The sequence below is a fragment of the Silene latifolia genome, chromosome X (genome assembly GCF_048544455.1).
Source record: "Silene latifolia isolate original U9 population chromosome X, ASM4854445v1, whole genome shotgun sequence".
NCBI lineage: Eukaryota > Viridiplantae > Streptophyta > Magnoliopsida > Caryophyllales > Caryophyllaceae > Silene > Silene latifolia.
Genome location: NC_133537.1, coordinates 332194767 through 332211430, shown reverse-complemented (window position 1 = coordinate 332211430; position 16664 = coordinate 332194767). Strand labels below are relative to the sequence as shown.

At 36.0% G+C, this 16664-nt stretch overlaps 2 protein-coding genes and 1 long non-coding RNA gene across 5 annotated transcripts; 1 reads left to right on the top strand and 2 right to left on the bottom strand.

Annotated features, from left to right (window-relative positions):
* Positions 1-511: 511 nt before the first annotated feature.
* On the bottom strand, positions 512-10535 carry LOC141618688 (ATP-citrate synthase beta chain protein 1-like). Of its 3 annotated transcripts, none has more exons than XM_074435772.1 (17): positions 10511-10535; positions 6739-6841; positions 6522-6624; positions 5702-5767; positions 5496-5619; positions 5122-5256; positions 4932-4992; positions 4762-4838; positions 4285-4440; positions 3621-3749; positions 3372-3504; positions 3119-3246; positions 2916-3021; positions 2500-2576; positions 2336-2406; positions 1935-2219; positions 512-749 (listed from the first exon to the last, which is right to left on the bottom strand). In XM_074435772.1, the coding sequence occupies exons 2-17, from the start codon at positions 6836-6838 to the stop codon at positions 674-676; spliced, it is 1827 nt and encodes a 608-aa protein (XP_074291873.1). In that variant the 5' UTR covers positions 6839-6841; positions 10511-10535; the 3' UTR covers positions 512-673. The 3 variants fall into 3 exon arrangements, with proteins under 3 accessions (XP_074291873.1, XP_074291871.1, XP_074291872.1); XM_074435770.1 differs by lacking the exon at positions 10511-10535 and adding an exon at positions 8111-8218 and having other exon boundaries at positions 6739-6863; XM_074435771.1 differs by lacking the exons at positions 512-749; positions 10511-10535 and adding exons at positions 1318-1468; positions 8111-8218 and having other exon boundaries at positions 1936-2219; positions 6739-6863.
* Positions 8974-10324, bottom strand: LOC141618690 (ATP-citrate synthase beta chain protein 1-like). The gene is made up of 3 exons (XM_074435773.1): positions 10146-10324; positions 9736-10020; positions 8974-9273 (listed from the first exon to the last, which is right to left on the bottom strand). Exons 1-3 carry the CDS (start codon positions 10307-10309, stop codon positions 9198-9200), a joined length of 525 nt encoding a protein of 174 aa, XP_074291874.1. The 5' UTR covers positions 10310-10324; the 3' UTR covers positions 8974-9197.
* Positions 10536-12563: 2028 nt separating the features above from the next.
* On the top strand, positions 12564-13544 carry LOC141618693 (uncharacterized). Its single transcript, XR_012531463.1, has 2 exons — positions 12564-12758; positions 12952-13544. It is a non-coding gene; the product is annotated as an uncharacterized LOC141618693 (long non-coding RNA).
* Positions 13545-16664: the final 3120 nt, after the last annotated feature.

The window sequence follows — 16664 nt, the reverse complement described above, 5'->3', positions numbered from 1 at the left end:
GACTTAATTTCAGCTTTCAATCACTTTTTAGTTCATCTCAACACTTCATTCATCTCACTTTATTTCAAATTCTCTATTCATCTCAAAGAAATTTCGATTCATTTTCGAAACTTTATTTTATCTCAGTTTAATTCAACTTATCTTCATTCGGCCAAAAAGAATAGAGCCTCAATCAAGTTTTGTTGTCGCCAAAGTTTTATTGTTTCCACACGAGAATCACTTCACTCTTCTATTTCATTTTTTTTTAAGTTAAATCTACAACAGTCTTCTATTCACATTGGGAAACATTATGTAATTATGTTATACGAAGTACTCCGCAGGGAACTTCGGAATTCGTGAAAAATTGACGAGGGGAAATTAACCTTTAGGCTTACAAGGTACGGTAATAAATGTCAAACCCCTCTTATAATTTGAGTTTTTAAATACGACTATACCCTTCTTTTTCTTTCTTTCCTATATTCGATAAGGAAATTTATTCAACCGAATAGACAAAAACATTACATCCTAAGCATTCGTAAAATTTAGACGCACATAATAATCGGTATATATAACTTGTACAACCAAATAATCCGGAAGCCGTACCACTATAATGTAAAACCTTTTTTCACGGTTGCCAAAAAAAAAAAAAAAATAATAATAATAATCCGGAAGCGAGTCGACCAAATCAACCCTTTCACTTAGTGTAGAGAACATCTTCCCTAGGGTGCTGATAATGTGGCTCCTTCAGTCTCTTTTGATCAAAGGTGTGCCTGCATTGCCAGCAATTCAATCATCATTCCTATCTACCAATTTGGATTTATACTAGCATGAATACTAATCAATAAGACAATAATCATCCAATAAATGAACTGTTCTTGTTTGTGTAAGAAATGATAATCAGGGTATAACAATTAAGTAATTAACTAACATAGTTCCACAGCTTTTATATGAAGTTCCTATGAAATAAGGAGTATCATTATAATACAGTGAACTGTAGATTTCACAGAAATGAAATTGGGAAATAACTTGATGACATTAATCAAAACTCGAGTTGATCTCATCATATTATACGGAGTACAATATACATCAAATGATCTTGAACAAGAATTCGGGTAGACAATAAGCTATTGTGCACACAAAAGCTTACAAAATAAAATTTCAAACATAGACAATTCTCTCAATGAGCCTTCTTATCAATTCGAGTTTTCAGAGATTATGAGTCTGAGTCATATGATCCCGGCCCTTTTTTCCCCTATATTCAGAGACGGGATTCTATTCAGATGAATGGACAATTGGATTACATCCTAAGAATTCCGAAACTTTAGAGACGTGGAATGATCAGGAGTTCAGGACAGAGAACACTAACTCGTACAACAAAAATGATCGGAAGTTGGACCAGAAAATCAACCCTATCACTTGGTGTAAAGAACGTCTTCCCAAGGGTGCCGATACAGTGGCTGCTTCAATCTCTTCTGATCAAAGGTGTGCCAGCATTTCCAGCAATTCAATAAACATTGCCATGTACACATTTAGACCTAGACTGACAAGCATACTAATTCATGCAATATATGAAATCCTTCGGTTTGTGCAAAAAATGACAACCATAGTCCTCAATTCAAGCTGTTCCACGACGCTTTTTTTCCCTTTCCATATTTTGAGAAATGTAGTGAATTGGGGTCGAAATAAAAACAATTCGACTCCTAACACGGGGAAAAAAAAATCAAACTATTGGTGGGAGAGTGCAATTGTACATCAAGGTTAGCATTTTATAAGAGTAAGAAAAGGTATATCTAGCTACTTGTTTTATTTTAAAATTACTCTCATATTTTCTCACGAAAAAAGCGTCTTTAAAAGCAAACGTAAACCATTAGCGAGGACAAAGGAAGTAAAGTATTACACTAGACATGATTCAGATTCACTGCCGGAAGAGATAAACTGTAAAGTATAGAACTTACCCGATCAAACCAATAGAACGAGCCAATACAAAGAGTCCATTGAGATAACCAATCCTGACAATCTCGTCAATCTCTTGCTTTGTGAACATTCCACTGTCTGATAGGAGATCTAAGAACAGGGACGCAATAGCGCCATCAATGTTCAGAATTAAGTTGTTTGCCTTTGAAAGGGTATAGGTCTCGACTTGTACAGCATATTCCATGTATTTAACAGAAGGAAAATGAGCGCGTCCAAACTTTTGTAGGAGTTCTACTCTTTTGTCTCTTTTATCCCCTCTCTTGACCCTATTGGAATTACATTTTGGCCAGTCTCAGCACGGTAGGAACAATATTTTTCACAATATACTCGTAGATAAAAATATCCGAATCTAAAGCAGGTAAAGCCTTAGAACAAGCTCTACCTGTGTCCAATGCCTGGCACACGGATACCCTTCTTCTTCATAGTCTCGACAAACTCATACGGCGTCAAATTCTGGAACAAAATGACAAATAATTGCGTATCAGACACTAGGCCTGAATAAGCTGTTGAATTTTGGTAGTGTCACTGATGCCAAAGGAAACTTACCCTGTCATATGCGTCTTTGAAGTACCGAGCTGCATCATCAATGGCACCACCAAATCGAGGTCCAATAGTAAGCAAACCTGGTAGCAGATTTGCAACGTCAGAATAGTACACGGTCAAAATGGTCTTCATGTCAACAAGATCATCGTTCTTAGAGATGATGTGCAACACCCCACGTTAATTGAAGAAGTCCATTGACAAACTTAAATGACTGGTGCTTAAAGGGATTGAAAGTACTACTCATATCAACAAAGTGCACTTTCTTTTCTGGAAGCCCATGATAAGACTACTCTCCGCTTGCTTAACTGTGGAGTTCTTATCACGGGCTTCCAGAAAAGACCTCATTTCATGTCTTAGATTCATATTCTTTTGATAGACTGAAGTATCTGACTTATGGGCCGGGGTGTTACATGATGTACCTGAAACAAGACAGGAAATGAGGTCTTTTCCGGCTCTTGCGGTTACTATTGTGTTATGAGCACCAGATGCACATGGACCATGGTCAGCACACATCATGATGCAAATCTGAGAGAGAAATAAACGTCCCGGCCCATAAGTCAGATACTTCAGTCTATCAAAAGAATATGAATCTAAGAGAAGTGGTAGCAGCATGAGTACCAACCTCAATGAACTGCGTACAGTAGCGAGGAAGACTGCGTTTGAACCACAACAGGGAAATAACATCACCAACTCCCAAGCCTTGCTCCACAATAAATGACATTGGGACCCCCGCGTAGCATTGGTCCTCACCTGAAAAACAGAAAAGAGAAAAACAATATAACATGCATTAAATGAGACCGCCTTTTAACCGAGGTCTGAGAATCAACAAACATATATTTTGAGGCTTGAAATTTTAGCAAGTCAACATCACATACCTCGCTCATCAGAGATGGTTGAGATGATATGTGTTGGAGCACGGACTTTCCCACTTTTTATTGCTATGCTAAGATCCTCAGGTATTTGCGGAGGTGTGAATTCTTTAATTGGTGAAATCTGTCCCTCTTCAAGCTATAGAAAAAATCGAAAATTCAGCAGATTAAATACAGACACCGACCAAGGAGATGCGAATCCCAAGGCAAGTCGAATGTAAGGGTAAAAGAGACAAATGTCAATGTCAGCCTCACCAGTTTGTCAAATGCCTGCTTGATAGCACCTTCAAAGGCTTCAAAAGAATCAGGAACAACAGCTCCAGCATCCCTCAGTGCTTGATTCTTTGCTTGGGCAGACTCCATTTCACCACCACTTTTGGCACCCTAATTAAAACAAAAACAAACACAGCTACTAAGATTCTAGGTAGCGCCGAAACGGACACGGACACTGACACGGACACGTGACACGTGACACTGCATCCCATGAAATGTAGGACACGTAAAATTTAATAAAACATACTTCGTATATTTTATAGTTGTACAACTTAATTTTTGTAAAATATTTTATATTAAATTTTAAATAATAATTCAAATGATAGTAGTCTATGACATATTCCAATAAGTCATGTATCTAAAACTGTAAAAGAAGCATGGTTTTATCATGGAAGGTCTTTAAATTACAATGGTATCTATATTAGGCTGAGTTGAAGTGTCATTGTGTGTCTAACTAGTCTAACACTCTAAGGATTGTCCAAAATTTAAAAATATTAATAAAAAATAGACTCGGACACGTAACTCTGATTGTCGACACGGTGTCGAACACACGCTAGGCAGTAGAAGTGTCCGTGCTTCCTAGCTAAGTTCTGTTATTTGCATCTCTAAAGCTTCATAAAATTCAGCATTACAAATAGGGACTTACAGCATGCCCAAATTGTACTTCTGATTTGAAGAGACTCGCGCAGGTTCCACTGACCCAAGCCACGACTGGTTTATTAATTTTTCTCTGTTTCAGGGCGTCAACTAGGGAGTATTCATCTCGTCCGCCCAATTCCCCCAGTACAACAATCATCTTGACCTGGGTCATATCACTAAGCGGTTTAGAACCTAAAAAACAAAGTGATAACCAGAAGCCAAACTGTACAGAGTGAACATAAAATAGATACACCATCATTGACACCAAAGAAAGGCTCAAAACCGATTTACAAACTGCGGGGGGTTAAGTGAATCCATTTACCCAGCTTAGCAGTTATATAATTTATATATACTGCATTATGCAAGCATGACAAGGATATTTAAGTCCAAGTAAATTTATAACTTCCTACACATTAACGAAGAGTCTGCCAGCTGCAAGGTTTTTATAGAACGGTAAAAAATGCTTATGCAATTAGTAAGGTACCTGTGGGATATTGTTGAACCTTAACACGTGATCTGAGAGAGTTGAACCAGGAAAGACATCTCTTCCGATGGCAATTCCTGAAAAGTTTCAGAAGATCAGAAAAATGAAAGTTGGAAGAACAGCCATGTGACAAGGAGAGAAATTAGCAACAGCGTGTTTAACTGAAGTACCTTCATAGATTCCATCAGTTACTCCAGCTATAGTATTATACAATTCGTTAGACATGCCACCCTTCAACAGATGAAAAAGGAGAGCATAGTTATTTCAAGGTTGATATTTCCACTAAAGGAAAATGTTGGAGCCACCATAAGATACGAAAATCTGAGCATTTACAAAAACGCTCTCATTAAAACCACTTACAGATTTAGAAACAAAACCAACAGATCCCGGCCTGTAAAGCTTGCACTGAATAATGTTGTCAATTGTTCCAGCAGTGTCACCAATCTTGAAGGCTCCAGCTTGGATACCTCCAACAGTAGCAGGTCCAATAAGAACCTAAAGCAAAAGGGTATTTCGCACATCATCAATTTAACGTATACTCATCCAAGGGAAAACTTCGGAAAATATCCAGAAACTAAAGAAGCAATTCTTAAAAAAGAACCCTATGGTTTAGAAAACCATTCAGTACGAATGCACTTGGTGACCAAAATTTAAGCAGAGTAATAAGTTACCGATGGAAAGGAGAAAAAAGTACTTATATCAGAGGGAAAAAAAGGCAGAATTTAACGTTTTACCTTGTTGTTTGCCCGTGCGTAAGCAATTAACTGTTTGGTGTCTGACTCCGGCACACCTTCGGCAATTATAGCAACAACCCTAATTGTTGGCTGTTTTAAAGCCGACATGGAGGAAGCAGCCGCACTGCATTTCTTAATGAAGTTAATTAAATGCTACGACTTTACTATAAATGGGTGTGTTTAGATGAACCAGATTGATTGTAAACCTTCTAAATGAAGCAAAGTTGATGAAGACATGAGCAGTTGGATGGCTAGCACATGCTGCTTCAATGCTGCAGAAAAAAGAAATTCAAGCTAGGGAAAATGAAAATTTTGATAGCTTCCAACAAACAAACTTGTCACTGTTTTCAATATGCTGTTAAGTTTGTAACTATCAATAAATTTCTTTTCCCCCAGCAAAAACATTAGACAATAGTTCAAGGAATCCTAGAACGGTAAAAGCGTAGGTACTTTCATTGTCATTTATAACAGCAGCGGAGTCATAATTTGAATATGGTTCGATTTCTGGAGCAAGTAATCCATGTGGAATGGACCATGGCTACAAAATGTAAATAGGAAGATATAAGTTGCCTTGGTTAAAATTGAAAATTCACACACATCAAGTAGAGTGGCAAAAAACTCGTAAGTTACAGTATTGTTAAGCACCATGAGTAAGCGACATGAAACCAAATGTGCAATGTCACGCGTAGTAAAATAATCTAGAAAGTACTCTCTCCCCTTCACAAAGATCTTCCCCATTCCTTTTTGGGGAACTTCTCTCAGATGTTCCACTTTCTTTTTTTGTCTATGGCATACTTGAACACCCAAATTATGAATTCCTCGCATTGTCAGGGAACCCTAAACCCCTTCCTACATTGGCATATAACTTTTTTTCTAAAATATTACTGATGACACTTCCTCGGCTACTGGCGCAAACTCATTTTTCTTCTGATAATAATATCCAAGACATGAAGATTAAAATTCAGATCAAAATATGCTAAATTCACATTATCACAGACAATATTCAGAGAGCCATTTGAAGCATACGTGGAATGAACTGGGATAGCGATTTCTTCCTGACCAAAGAACAATTTTTGGAATCCTTCGGAACCAGGATTAATAATTCCAGCTACAGATGGTGTTTCTCTACCTGCAAAAGAGAAACAAACATAATATAACATGCCAGCTAGGAAATATCTGCCACCGTTCAATAACATAAACCTGAGATATCGTTCATCAGAAAATAAATGGCAGCAACACGTACGGCAAAGGAAATCAAAATCAAGCATTCGCTGGATAGGAAGTTGTTTGTAATTGTAGAACAGTGCTTGAGTAGTCTTAGAGAATAGCTGTCCAGTAGACATGATATACTTTCAACTTTCAACTGACCTATAAAAGGAGAAGATAATTAATTAATGCCACAGTTCCAGCTGGTAATGAAGCAGGAACCAATTTATAAACACTAATGAACATAGATATTGAAAAAAAATAAGCATAAGAAAATCACAACTCCGGCCCGTTTTAGACTTTAAGACAACGACGACAACATTACGACACTCCCTCAATGCATCTACACTCTCACGATACAAAAGAATATAGAGTCTAGTGAGTCATTTGCGCTTTATACCTCATGACATCATATTCAAAAGCTAAAGAATACTGAATCTTTGGCACAATTGAGAATGGAAACAACATTTTAGACTATAGGAGATGAAAATTATATGTTGATCTATAAGACAATATCCATCAACGGATCAACCCCAATTTTAGAACTCGGCCTTCTACTTTTGATTTAACAGGACTGATGGCCAACTTCTATAGAGCAAGTCTCACTCTCCAAAAAATTGTGGGGGTCATGAGGGGTCGAATGTATACAACATTACCCTCGTGCTAGCAACTAGCAATAAAAAGAGTACTGTTTCCGAAGATTATATGAAAAACATACCCACAAAATGCATCACAATACGCGGTTAGAGAAACTCAAATACAACAACAACATCAGAGCCTTAATCCCAAAAATATTGGGGTCGACTGACATGAATCATCCTTTAGAACCGTCCATGGGTGAACGTACACCTCAAAAATGCGAAAAATAGAAGAGAAAAAGTGAAAAACAAAAGGGGAGTGAAACATAATACAAAAGTCAGGTAAACTTATAGGTTTTAAAATCGAAGTCCGGATTTCTTTTATAAAAACTTAGAATTTAAATCGAGAATAAAGATCAAAACGATTTTGAAAAACAAAGTAAAACTTAAGGGTCCGGAATACATAATCAAACATAAATCAAAACAATGTACATTAATCTAAAACACAAGTAGATCAATTAGGACTACAACATACCAACTACTTGGTCATAAGAACACAGCAATGTAGTTCAACAAAAGACACATTCCCAGATCATCATGCAACAGCTAACTTAATATAGTATAGTGGTTAAGACGGAGGTATTATGGACAATAGGTTTCAGGTTCAAATCCCTCCTCTCCTGTATTGTATTGCGACTAAGTGCACACTTCGTTATAGACTTAAAAGATCAGCTACCTTAATTAACAACAATTACCAACCAAACCCAGTTCATTAATGCATTAATCAAACTAATTTAAAAGGTTAGTAATTGAGATAAGGGAGAAAATAACCTTGATTAACCGTTGAATGATTGAGAGGGAAAATGGGAAATGGTGAGGAGTTCACCAACTGGTGGAAAAGAGACTTGGAGATATGGTTGTACGAAAAACAGAGATGGTACAGTTGTCTAAAAAAAAATGGTGGTGTCCATGCATATTTCGCACATGTTTTGATGGGAGACCAGATTGGTCAGGTCCAGACCATAAAAATGTATGCACTGGACAGGTTGTCTGGACCGGACCATATGGACCAAAAATATGTTTTCAATAATGTATACACTTGATTGAATTATTATCGGGATTTCTAAATAAGAGGTACAATAAGAAATACACCATTATTAACATTAGTTTGTCATCATCAAAACATAATACCTAACAATAGAGATATGATTCAAGCTCATTATCGGAAGAGAGAAACGGTAAAACATCTTACCCAATCAAACCAATAGAACGAGCCAATACGAATTAAAAGGAGACCATTGAGATAACCTATTTCAACAATCTCATCAGTCTCTTGCTTTCTGAACTTTCCACTGTCTGATAGGAGATCTAAGAACAGGAAGCCAATAGCACCGTCTATGCTTGAAACCAAGTTGTTTGCCTTTGAAAGCGTATAGGTCTCGACTTGTACAGTATATTCCATGTACTTAACATACAGAACTTTGGAATACAGGGTATTATTATTATAATACAGTGAACTTTAGATACAGCAAAAATGGAAAAGGGGAAATTACATTTATCATAACTCTACTAATAGGCAGTACGAGTTGATCTCATCATATTATACATCAAATGATCTCGAACAAGAATTTGGGTAGACAATAAGCCAATAAGCTATTGTGCACAAGAAAGCTTAGCAAGTAAAATTTCAGAAATAGACAATTCTCTCAATAAGCCTTCTTATTAATTCGAGTTTTCAGAGATTATGAGTATGACCCCTTTTTTCCTATACTTAAAGACGGGATTCTATTCAAATGAATGCACAATTGGATTACATCCTACGAATCTTGAAAGTTTATATACGTGGAATGATCAGGACAGACAACACTAACTCGTACAACAAAAATGATTCGGAGGTGGGACCACAAAATCAACCCTTTCACTTGGTGTAAAGAACGTCTTCCCAAGGGTGCCGGTACAGTGGCTGGTTCAATCTCTTCTGATCAAAGGTGTGCCTGCATTTCCAGCAATTCAATCACCATTGCCAATGTACCCATTTAGACCTAGGCTAACATGCATACTAATTCATGCAATAAATGAAATTCTTCGGTTTGTGCAAAAAATGACCACCGTAGTCCTCCATTCAAGTCATTTCACGACACTTTTTGAAATTACCCTTCCATGTATGAGAAATGTAGTGAATTCGGCTAGACATAAAACAATTCGACTCCTAACACACAAAAAGGAAAAAGAAACTATTGGTGAGGGAGTCCAATTGTACAAAGGTAAGCAATATTTAAGAATAAGAACAGGTATGTCTACTAGTTTTGTTTTAAAATTCCCCTTATATTCTCACATAAAAAAACTGCTTTAGAAGCAAACGTAAAGCATCAGTGAGGACAAAGGGAGTAAAGCATTAAGCTAGACATATTCAGACTCTTTGCCGAAAGAGATAAACTGTAAACTATAGAACTTACCCGATCAAACCAATAGAACGAGCCAATACAAAGAGTCCATTGAGATAACCAATCCCAACAATCTCGTCAATCTCTTGCTTTGTAAACATTCCACTGCCTGATAGGAGATCTAAGAAGAGGGACCCAATAGCGCCATCAACGTTCAGAACCAAGTTGTTTGCCTTTGAAAGGGTATAGGTCTTGACTTGTACAGCATATTCCATGTATTTAACAGAAGGAAAATGAGTGCGTCCAAACTTTTGTAGGAGTTCTACTCTCTTGTCTCTTTTATCCCCTCTCTTGATCCTATTCCAACATTGGAATTACATTTTGGGCAAGTCTCAGCACACAAGGATTATTATTTTTGACAATGTACCCGTAGATATAAATATCCGAAGCTAAAGGAGGTAAAGCCAGAGAACAAGCTCTACCTGTGTCCAATGCCTGGCACACAAATACCCTTGATGCATACGTGGAATGAACTGGGATGGCGATTTCTTCCTGACCAAAAAACAATTTTGGAATCCCTCAGAACCAGGATTAATAATTCCAGCAACAGATGGTCTTTTTCTACCTGCCAAAGAGAAACTAACATATTATAACACGCCAGCTAGGAAATATCTGCCACTGTGCAATATTCCTGGGAAGCCATTCACCGGGAAAATAAATGCCAGAAACACATATCGCAAAGGAAATCAAAATCAAGCATTTGCTGGATCTGAAGTTGTTTGCAATTGTAGAACAGTGCTTGAGTAGTCTTGGAAAATAACTGTCCACAGTGTCCAGTAGACATGAGGTATTTTCAACTTTCAACAAGACCTATAGAAGGAGAAGATAGTTAATGCTACAGTAGTCTAAGGCTCCCAGCTTGTATCGCATAAACTAAACTATAAAATAACTTCAAAATAAAACAGACAAAAGAGGAATATAGATACTAAAGAACATAGATATAGGAAAAAAAAAGTTACTATACGAACATCATAACTCCGGCATGTTTTTAGACTATAAGACAACGACAACATTACCACACTCCACTTAACACAACCCTGTCTGTCACTTCTACATGTTCTATAGTGATCATAATTTCAAGATCATAGGAAAACAACAACAACATCACCCCAGTACCACGGCTTACACAAATTGCGGGGTGAAGAGGAGCGGATGTAAACAGCCTTACTCTTGTGCTAGCTATACAATGCATCTACACTCTCACGACACAGACGAGCATAGAGTCTAGTGAGTCATTTTCGCTTTATACCATCATGACATATTGACATCATATTGAAAAGCTAATGAATACGGAATATTTGGCGCAATTGAGAATGGAAACAACATTTTAGACTATATATATAGAGAGAGAGAGAGACAGGATGAAAATTATATCTTGATCTATAAGACACTACTAATCCATCAACCGATCAATCCCAAACTTAGAACTCCCCCCCTTCTACTTTCGGTTTAACACGACTGGTGGCCAACTTCTACAGAACAAATCTCACTCTCAACTTTCTTACACAATACTCCACTTAACACAACAATGCCTGCCACAGTGCCACCAGCCTGTTCTACAGTGATCATAAATTTCATGATCATAGGAAAAACAACAAATTATCCTAGTAGAAGGGCTCATGCAAATTGCGGGGCAACGGGGATCAAATGTATGCAGCCTTACCCTCGCTAACAATACAAAGAGGCTGTTTCCGAATATTATAGGAAAAACATACCCACAAAATGCATCAAAATACGTGGTCAGATAAACTCGAATAATCAAACATAAATCAAAACAATGCAATGTAGTTCAACAAAGACATAATTACCCAGATCATCAGCTAATCTTAATTAACAACAACTACACACTAAACCCAACTCATTAATGCATTAATCAACCTAATTTATACAGCTAAATTCATGGATCTCAGTTCATTATAAAAAAAAACGGTTGTGTATGGACAAGTTATGTACAATGGTTCAGTAATATGAATGTTTTTCTTCAAATCTAACGGGTAATTGAATTAAGGGAGAAATTAACCTTGATCAATATCAGGTGGGTTGAGTGATTGAGAGGGAAAATAGGAAATGATGAGGAAGCAATTTGTGTTGTGCAATTTTTTTTTTTTTTTATTGAGATATCGATGGTAGGAATCGAACCTCCAACCTCTTGGAGTAAGAGAGGCAAGAGACTTGTAAAAATGGCGTGTTTGTGTGAGAAAAAGGATTAGATCTTGTGGTTTTTGAGCATATACACATTTTTTCTGAGCATATTACCATTTATAAATATAGTTTTTGAGCAATATTATATTTTTTTAGTGTAATGTTTTAGTAAATGTGCTCAAAAACTTTATACTAAAACAGAACTCAAAAACTTTAAAATAAAACTCAGAAAATAAACAATAAGAGGTACTACCTCAGATGTATAGTCTATGAACTGTGTGTGTATATTTCGGAGTTTTCGGGACTGGAATAAATGTCGGTCCATTTGCTCGTTTAACATAAAAAAAAAAAGTAAACAAAAAAAGTAAAATAAATTATATAGAAAATCGATTGATGGTTTATATTTTCTGGGTTTGAATTAGGTGGAGTATGTGATTTTGGTTGGATTAGGTGTTTTTTGAGATTAGGCTTATTTCGAATGTACTAAAACATGGGTTATACCATGTGAATCTCGATAATTAGATATTAATTGAAAGGAAAAATTGAAAACAATACCAAGTTTAGTGCAAATTTTCATAATCAGTACCAAAATAAAAAAACTTTTATAATTAGTACCAATATGTTAACTCCGACACAAAACTAGTACCAAATCACATATTCAGTCCAATTTATGACAAAACGAGACATAAAAAGACGATAATACCCTTGCTAATAACACCCCCCTCCTTAGATTAACTTTTCACCTACTCATTTACTAACCATCAAAATACTCGACTTTCCCCAAATTTCCCCCCTCTTTTTACCCTAAATAAAAAAATTCAATTTTCAATTGTGGCTGCTACTGCGTTTATCCTAATTGAGGCTCCACCTTTAATCCATCCAATCTAGTTTAGGTATGATGCTTTCCCTTTAGTTTTGCTATTTAATTCTTTTGGAATGTTTTGTTTACAAGTAAATTGTTTACTTGTTACTGTATCGTTGTTGTGATGGATTTTCATCACCTATTTTTAATTTGTTTTGGTTTTATCATCATAAAGCTAGTTGGGTTGTAGGTATTAATTAAGGTTGTTCATCTTTTTTTTGTAGGATGGACAGTACAAATCCTGTTAGATTAGATATTAGGTTGAATTTCGGAGGAAATTTTCAATATTTGAATCATAAAACTCAATATGTTCATGGCATGACTAATTTAGTGACTGAAGTATACTCAAATAATATAACTTATGGGTATTTGAATGAGTTTGCCAGAAAGTTAGTGAAGGAAGATGAAATTTCCATAATTTATTATAGACAATTTGGGAAAAACTTGACTAATGGTAAGGCTATTATTGCTAAAGAAGAATATTAGTGCGTATGATTAGGAGGGAGCAGAAGAGGGAGATAAGCATCAGAGAAAGAGAAGAAGAAGAAATGAATTAACAAGAGAGAAGGAGGCTGATTTGGTATTGAATGGAAACAAATGACATCATTTATATTGATAGAGTAAGGGTAGTATAGGGTAAAACGTGGAAAATTAACAAGTCAACAAAAAAGTACCATTTTCAGTTGATTTGGTACTAATTTTGTGTCGGAGTTAACATATTGGTACTAATTATAAAAGTTTTTTTATTTTGGTACTGATTATGAAAATTTGGCCTAAACTTGGTATTGTTTATCAATTTTTCCTAATTGAAATTTATGTACTTCAACTTTAATGTAGATTTGTCAATGGTGTTTTTACTTTATTTAAGGAAGAAATCTGACATATGAATTACTTATTTAGCACGATATGAGTATGACTTAAACCCCCACCAAATGCGATAATTTTCCAAGTCGACATGACTCGTGGTACGACGGACCATGGATTGGGCTTAATTCACGACATTGGAAGACATATTGGTTAAGCATGGTGCGATACAACATTCGAGCAAAACAAACTAATTATACGCTTTCCAAAAGACGTGGTGATGCCTATTTTTAATGTTACAATGTCGCAAGGTACCTAAGTTTGGGGCTGAAGGTCGTCTAACATACGTCAAGGGTGGTCCTGCAAGGTGAACTTGACTATTTAGAGAGAGAGAGAGAGTGTGTGTGGAGGTTGGCATATGAATTGCCCCTTTTTACCTTTACTCTGAATGAGGTAGTATATAGATTGTGCGCATAGTGGACGACATCGTTAAATTGGTATCACTGCATGACATCTCTAGAACCCGGTGACGTCACTAGCATGGCCCGTGGGCTGATAAATGTATGTCCAAAAGGGTCAACCGACAATGGATAGTTAAGGCCGCTAAGGCCACTCGGGCCATGCAGATCAACTGGGCTTCAGGAGGCATGCGGTAGAGGTGATCAAATGGGGTATTGTGCCAGACATGAGCCGGTTTCACGTTAAATTTTAAAACTAGGGACAAGCGGGTTAGCGGGCTTGGAACGGATTAGTGGGCCGGGTGTTAGTAATTTTCTCGAAATGTATTGTCCGTACCCCGCTTATTTTGCGGGATGGATGGATCGGGTTCTATGAACATGACGACTTATTAACAGCTCTAGCGTGCGAACTATGCAAATCCGGTGTCAAGCACGATCCGGTAAAACAAATTGAGTACCTTACTTTTCATAATAATGGTATTAGGTGTCCGACCTCATATATATTTGAAAGAATTTAAGGTTGTTAAGCTCGATAGAATGATCGAATAATACGAAGTCTATATCATCATGGACGCGACCCTCAGAGGTGTCGATACCTTGGACATGGATTTTTACGCAACGTAATTTGTGCTCGCGAAGTAGTAGGTAGATCTTGAACAGGAGAATCAATGCTAGTTAGAGGGTCCTAACCCTTTTCAGAGAGGTAGTAATAATGAGTAACAGTCGAAGGGACGTACCCATACTTGAATATAGTCGAAGGGACGTACCCATACTTGAATACTTGACAGATAATAAATAATATGACTTGGAGAGGAGAGGACATACCTCATACCCAAGAACCTCCATATCAGAGAGACGTAAACTCATTCCCGACAAATAATTAATATGACTTGGAGAGGACGAACCTCATAGCCAATATATGACCTCGAGAGGAGCCGAGGACAAAACTTGTACTCTGACTCCTATCTATCTCATTCGAAATTCAATACTACCGTTTCCCGTCCTCGTTCTCGGTGGCGGTCATTTCTCTCCTTTAAGAACATGTACAATTGGAGATCTTAAAGCCGCTAAAATCGTAATTTGGATCCTCTCTATTTTTTTACCTATATTTCTTCTCTAATAAATCAGTATTTTAATATATTTTTTCTCTTCATTTATTAAAGCACTACTTTTTGTGAAATGATTACAATTATTAAATTATCACAAGATTAATCCAGATCATCTATATAAAATAATAAAACAACAACCATAACATATTTTGTTTCCCTCCAAATCTTCACTCCACATTTAACATAGATTTTAGGATTCATTAAAAACAGACCCACAAACTAAATAGCCCAATATATAATAAAATTTAATAAAACAACAACCATAACCTATTTTTTTTCCCTAAAAAACTTCACTCCACATTTAACATAGATTTTAGGATTCATTAAAAATAGGCTCACTAACTAAATAGCCCAATATATAAAATTTATTTTATGTTGTTAACATAAAATTTATACCACCATATTTTATTGTTGTTTTTACTAACTTCTCTATATTTTAAAGTCTCCATAATATCATAATTAGTTTTATAATTTGGTGATTTTTTAAAATTATTTTCATATCCTATATAGTATATACAATTGTTTGATGGCATGAATTTAAATTTTTTAAGCAATTAGTAGACTATACCTCCTGTGGTATAGTGTTATTATACAACCAATGGTAGTTTAGTCAATTCCTCCCTAATTTTTGTTTTCCTAATTTTTTTCCCCCTAATTTCAATATTCAGTAACTGAACATTCAACGTAGTCAAAATATTTCTCCTCCTATCTCTCTTTTTCTCCTAATTTATCTAACTGATTAACAATTATGCAGTTCCTCAATTTGCTATTCCTTCAATATTATTTTTTTTCTTCATTAAGTCACAATCTTTAATTAGAATCAAAAATATATATAAGAATTTCAATCTATGGATGATGAAGCTTCTACGACGAATGTTACAAATTTATCATCAGCAATGGGCGATGGAGTTTCTAAGGGAATTGGAACATCAATGGAAATTGTTGCATTTAATCAAGTATCAATGAGTTTGGAAAGACAACCAGATGAAAAATCTCCTTGTCAAGGTAATTATTGTTAGTTTTATGTGTTACATGACTACATCAATGTATTCATACTGGAAGATATAATTTTCATCGGTAAAGTCATCAACTTCAACTTTCGCAACGTTTTGTTATAGAAGACGTGCTTTTCGTCCATGTTACTCGATAAGCCTGTTGAATAGCTCATAAAGTTTTGAGTTTTGCTCAATTTCTCTGTTATACATTAAAATTTAATTTTGCTCGGAAACGTTACATGACAGCTCAATAGGTTAGTAGTTGTGCTCTGATTGTTTGATATACATGGCGATTTTACTTTTGCTCGGAAAATTTACACCACAGCTCATTAAGTTACTAGTTGTGCTTCTGATTATTTGATATACATGACGCTCTTACTTTTGCTCGTAAAATTTACATGATAGCTCGATAAGTTAATAGTTGTGATCCCGATTGTTATACATGCCGATTTTACCTTTGCTCAGAAAATTTACACGACAGCTCAATAAGTTAGTAGTTGTGCTCCTGATTTTTTGATGTACATGACGATTTTTCTTTTGCTCGGGAAAATTACACGATAACTCAGTGGGT

What these genes read in the sequence shown, in the direction of transcription:
- LOC141618688 (XM_074435772.1), bottom strand. Translation starts at nt 6,838, where the DNA reads ATGTCTACTGGACAGCTATTCTCTAAGACTACTCAAGCACTGTTCTAC. An exon ending in ACGCACGGGCAAACAACAAG is followed by an intron (nt 5,257 to 5,495) that starts GTAAAACGTTAA and finishes CTTTTGCTTTAG; the next exon opens with GTTCTTATTGGACCTGCTAC. An exon ending in CGTTCTATTGGTTTGATCGG is followed by an intron (nt 750 to 1,934) that starts GTAAGTTCTATA and finishes CTGGCAATGCAG; the next exon opens with GCACACCTTTGATCAAAAGA.
- LOC141618690 (XM_074435773.1), bottom strand. Translation starts at nt 10,309, where the DNA reads ATGTTAGTTTCTCTTTGGCAGGTAGAAAAAGACCATCTGTTGCTGGAA. An exon ending in GTGCCAGGCATTGGACACAG is followed by an intron (nt 10,021 to 10,145) that starts GTAGAGCTTGTT and finishes ATGTTGGAATAG; the next exon opens with GATCAAGAGAGGGGATAAAA. An exon ending in CGTTCTATTGGTTTGATCGG is followed by an intron (nt 9,274 to 9,735) that starts GTAAGTTCTATA and finishes CTGGAAATGCAG; the next exon opens with GCACACCTTTGATCAGAAGA.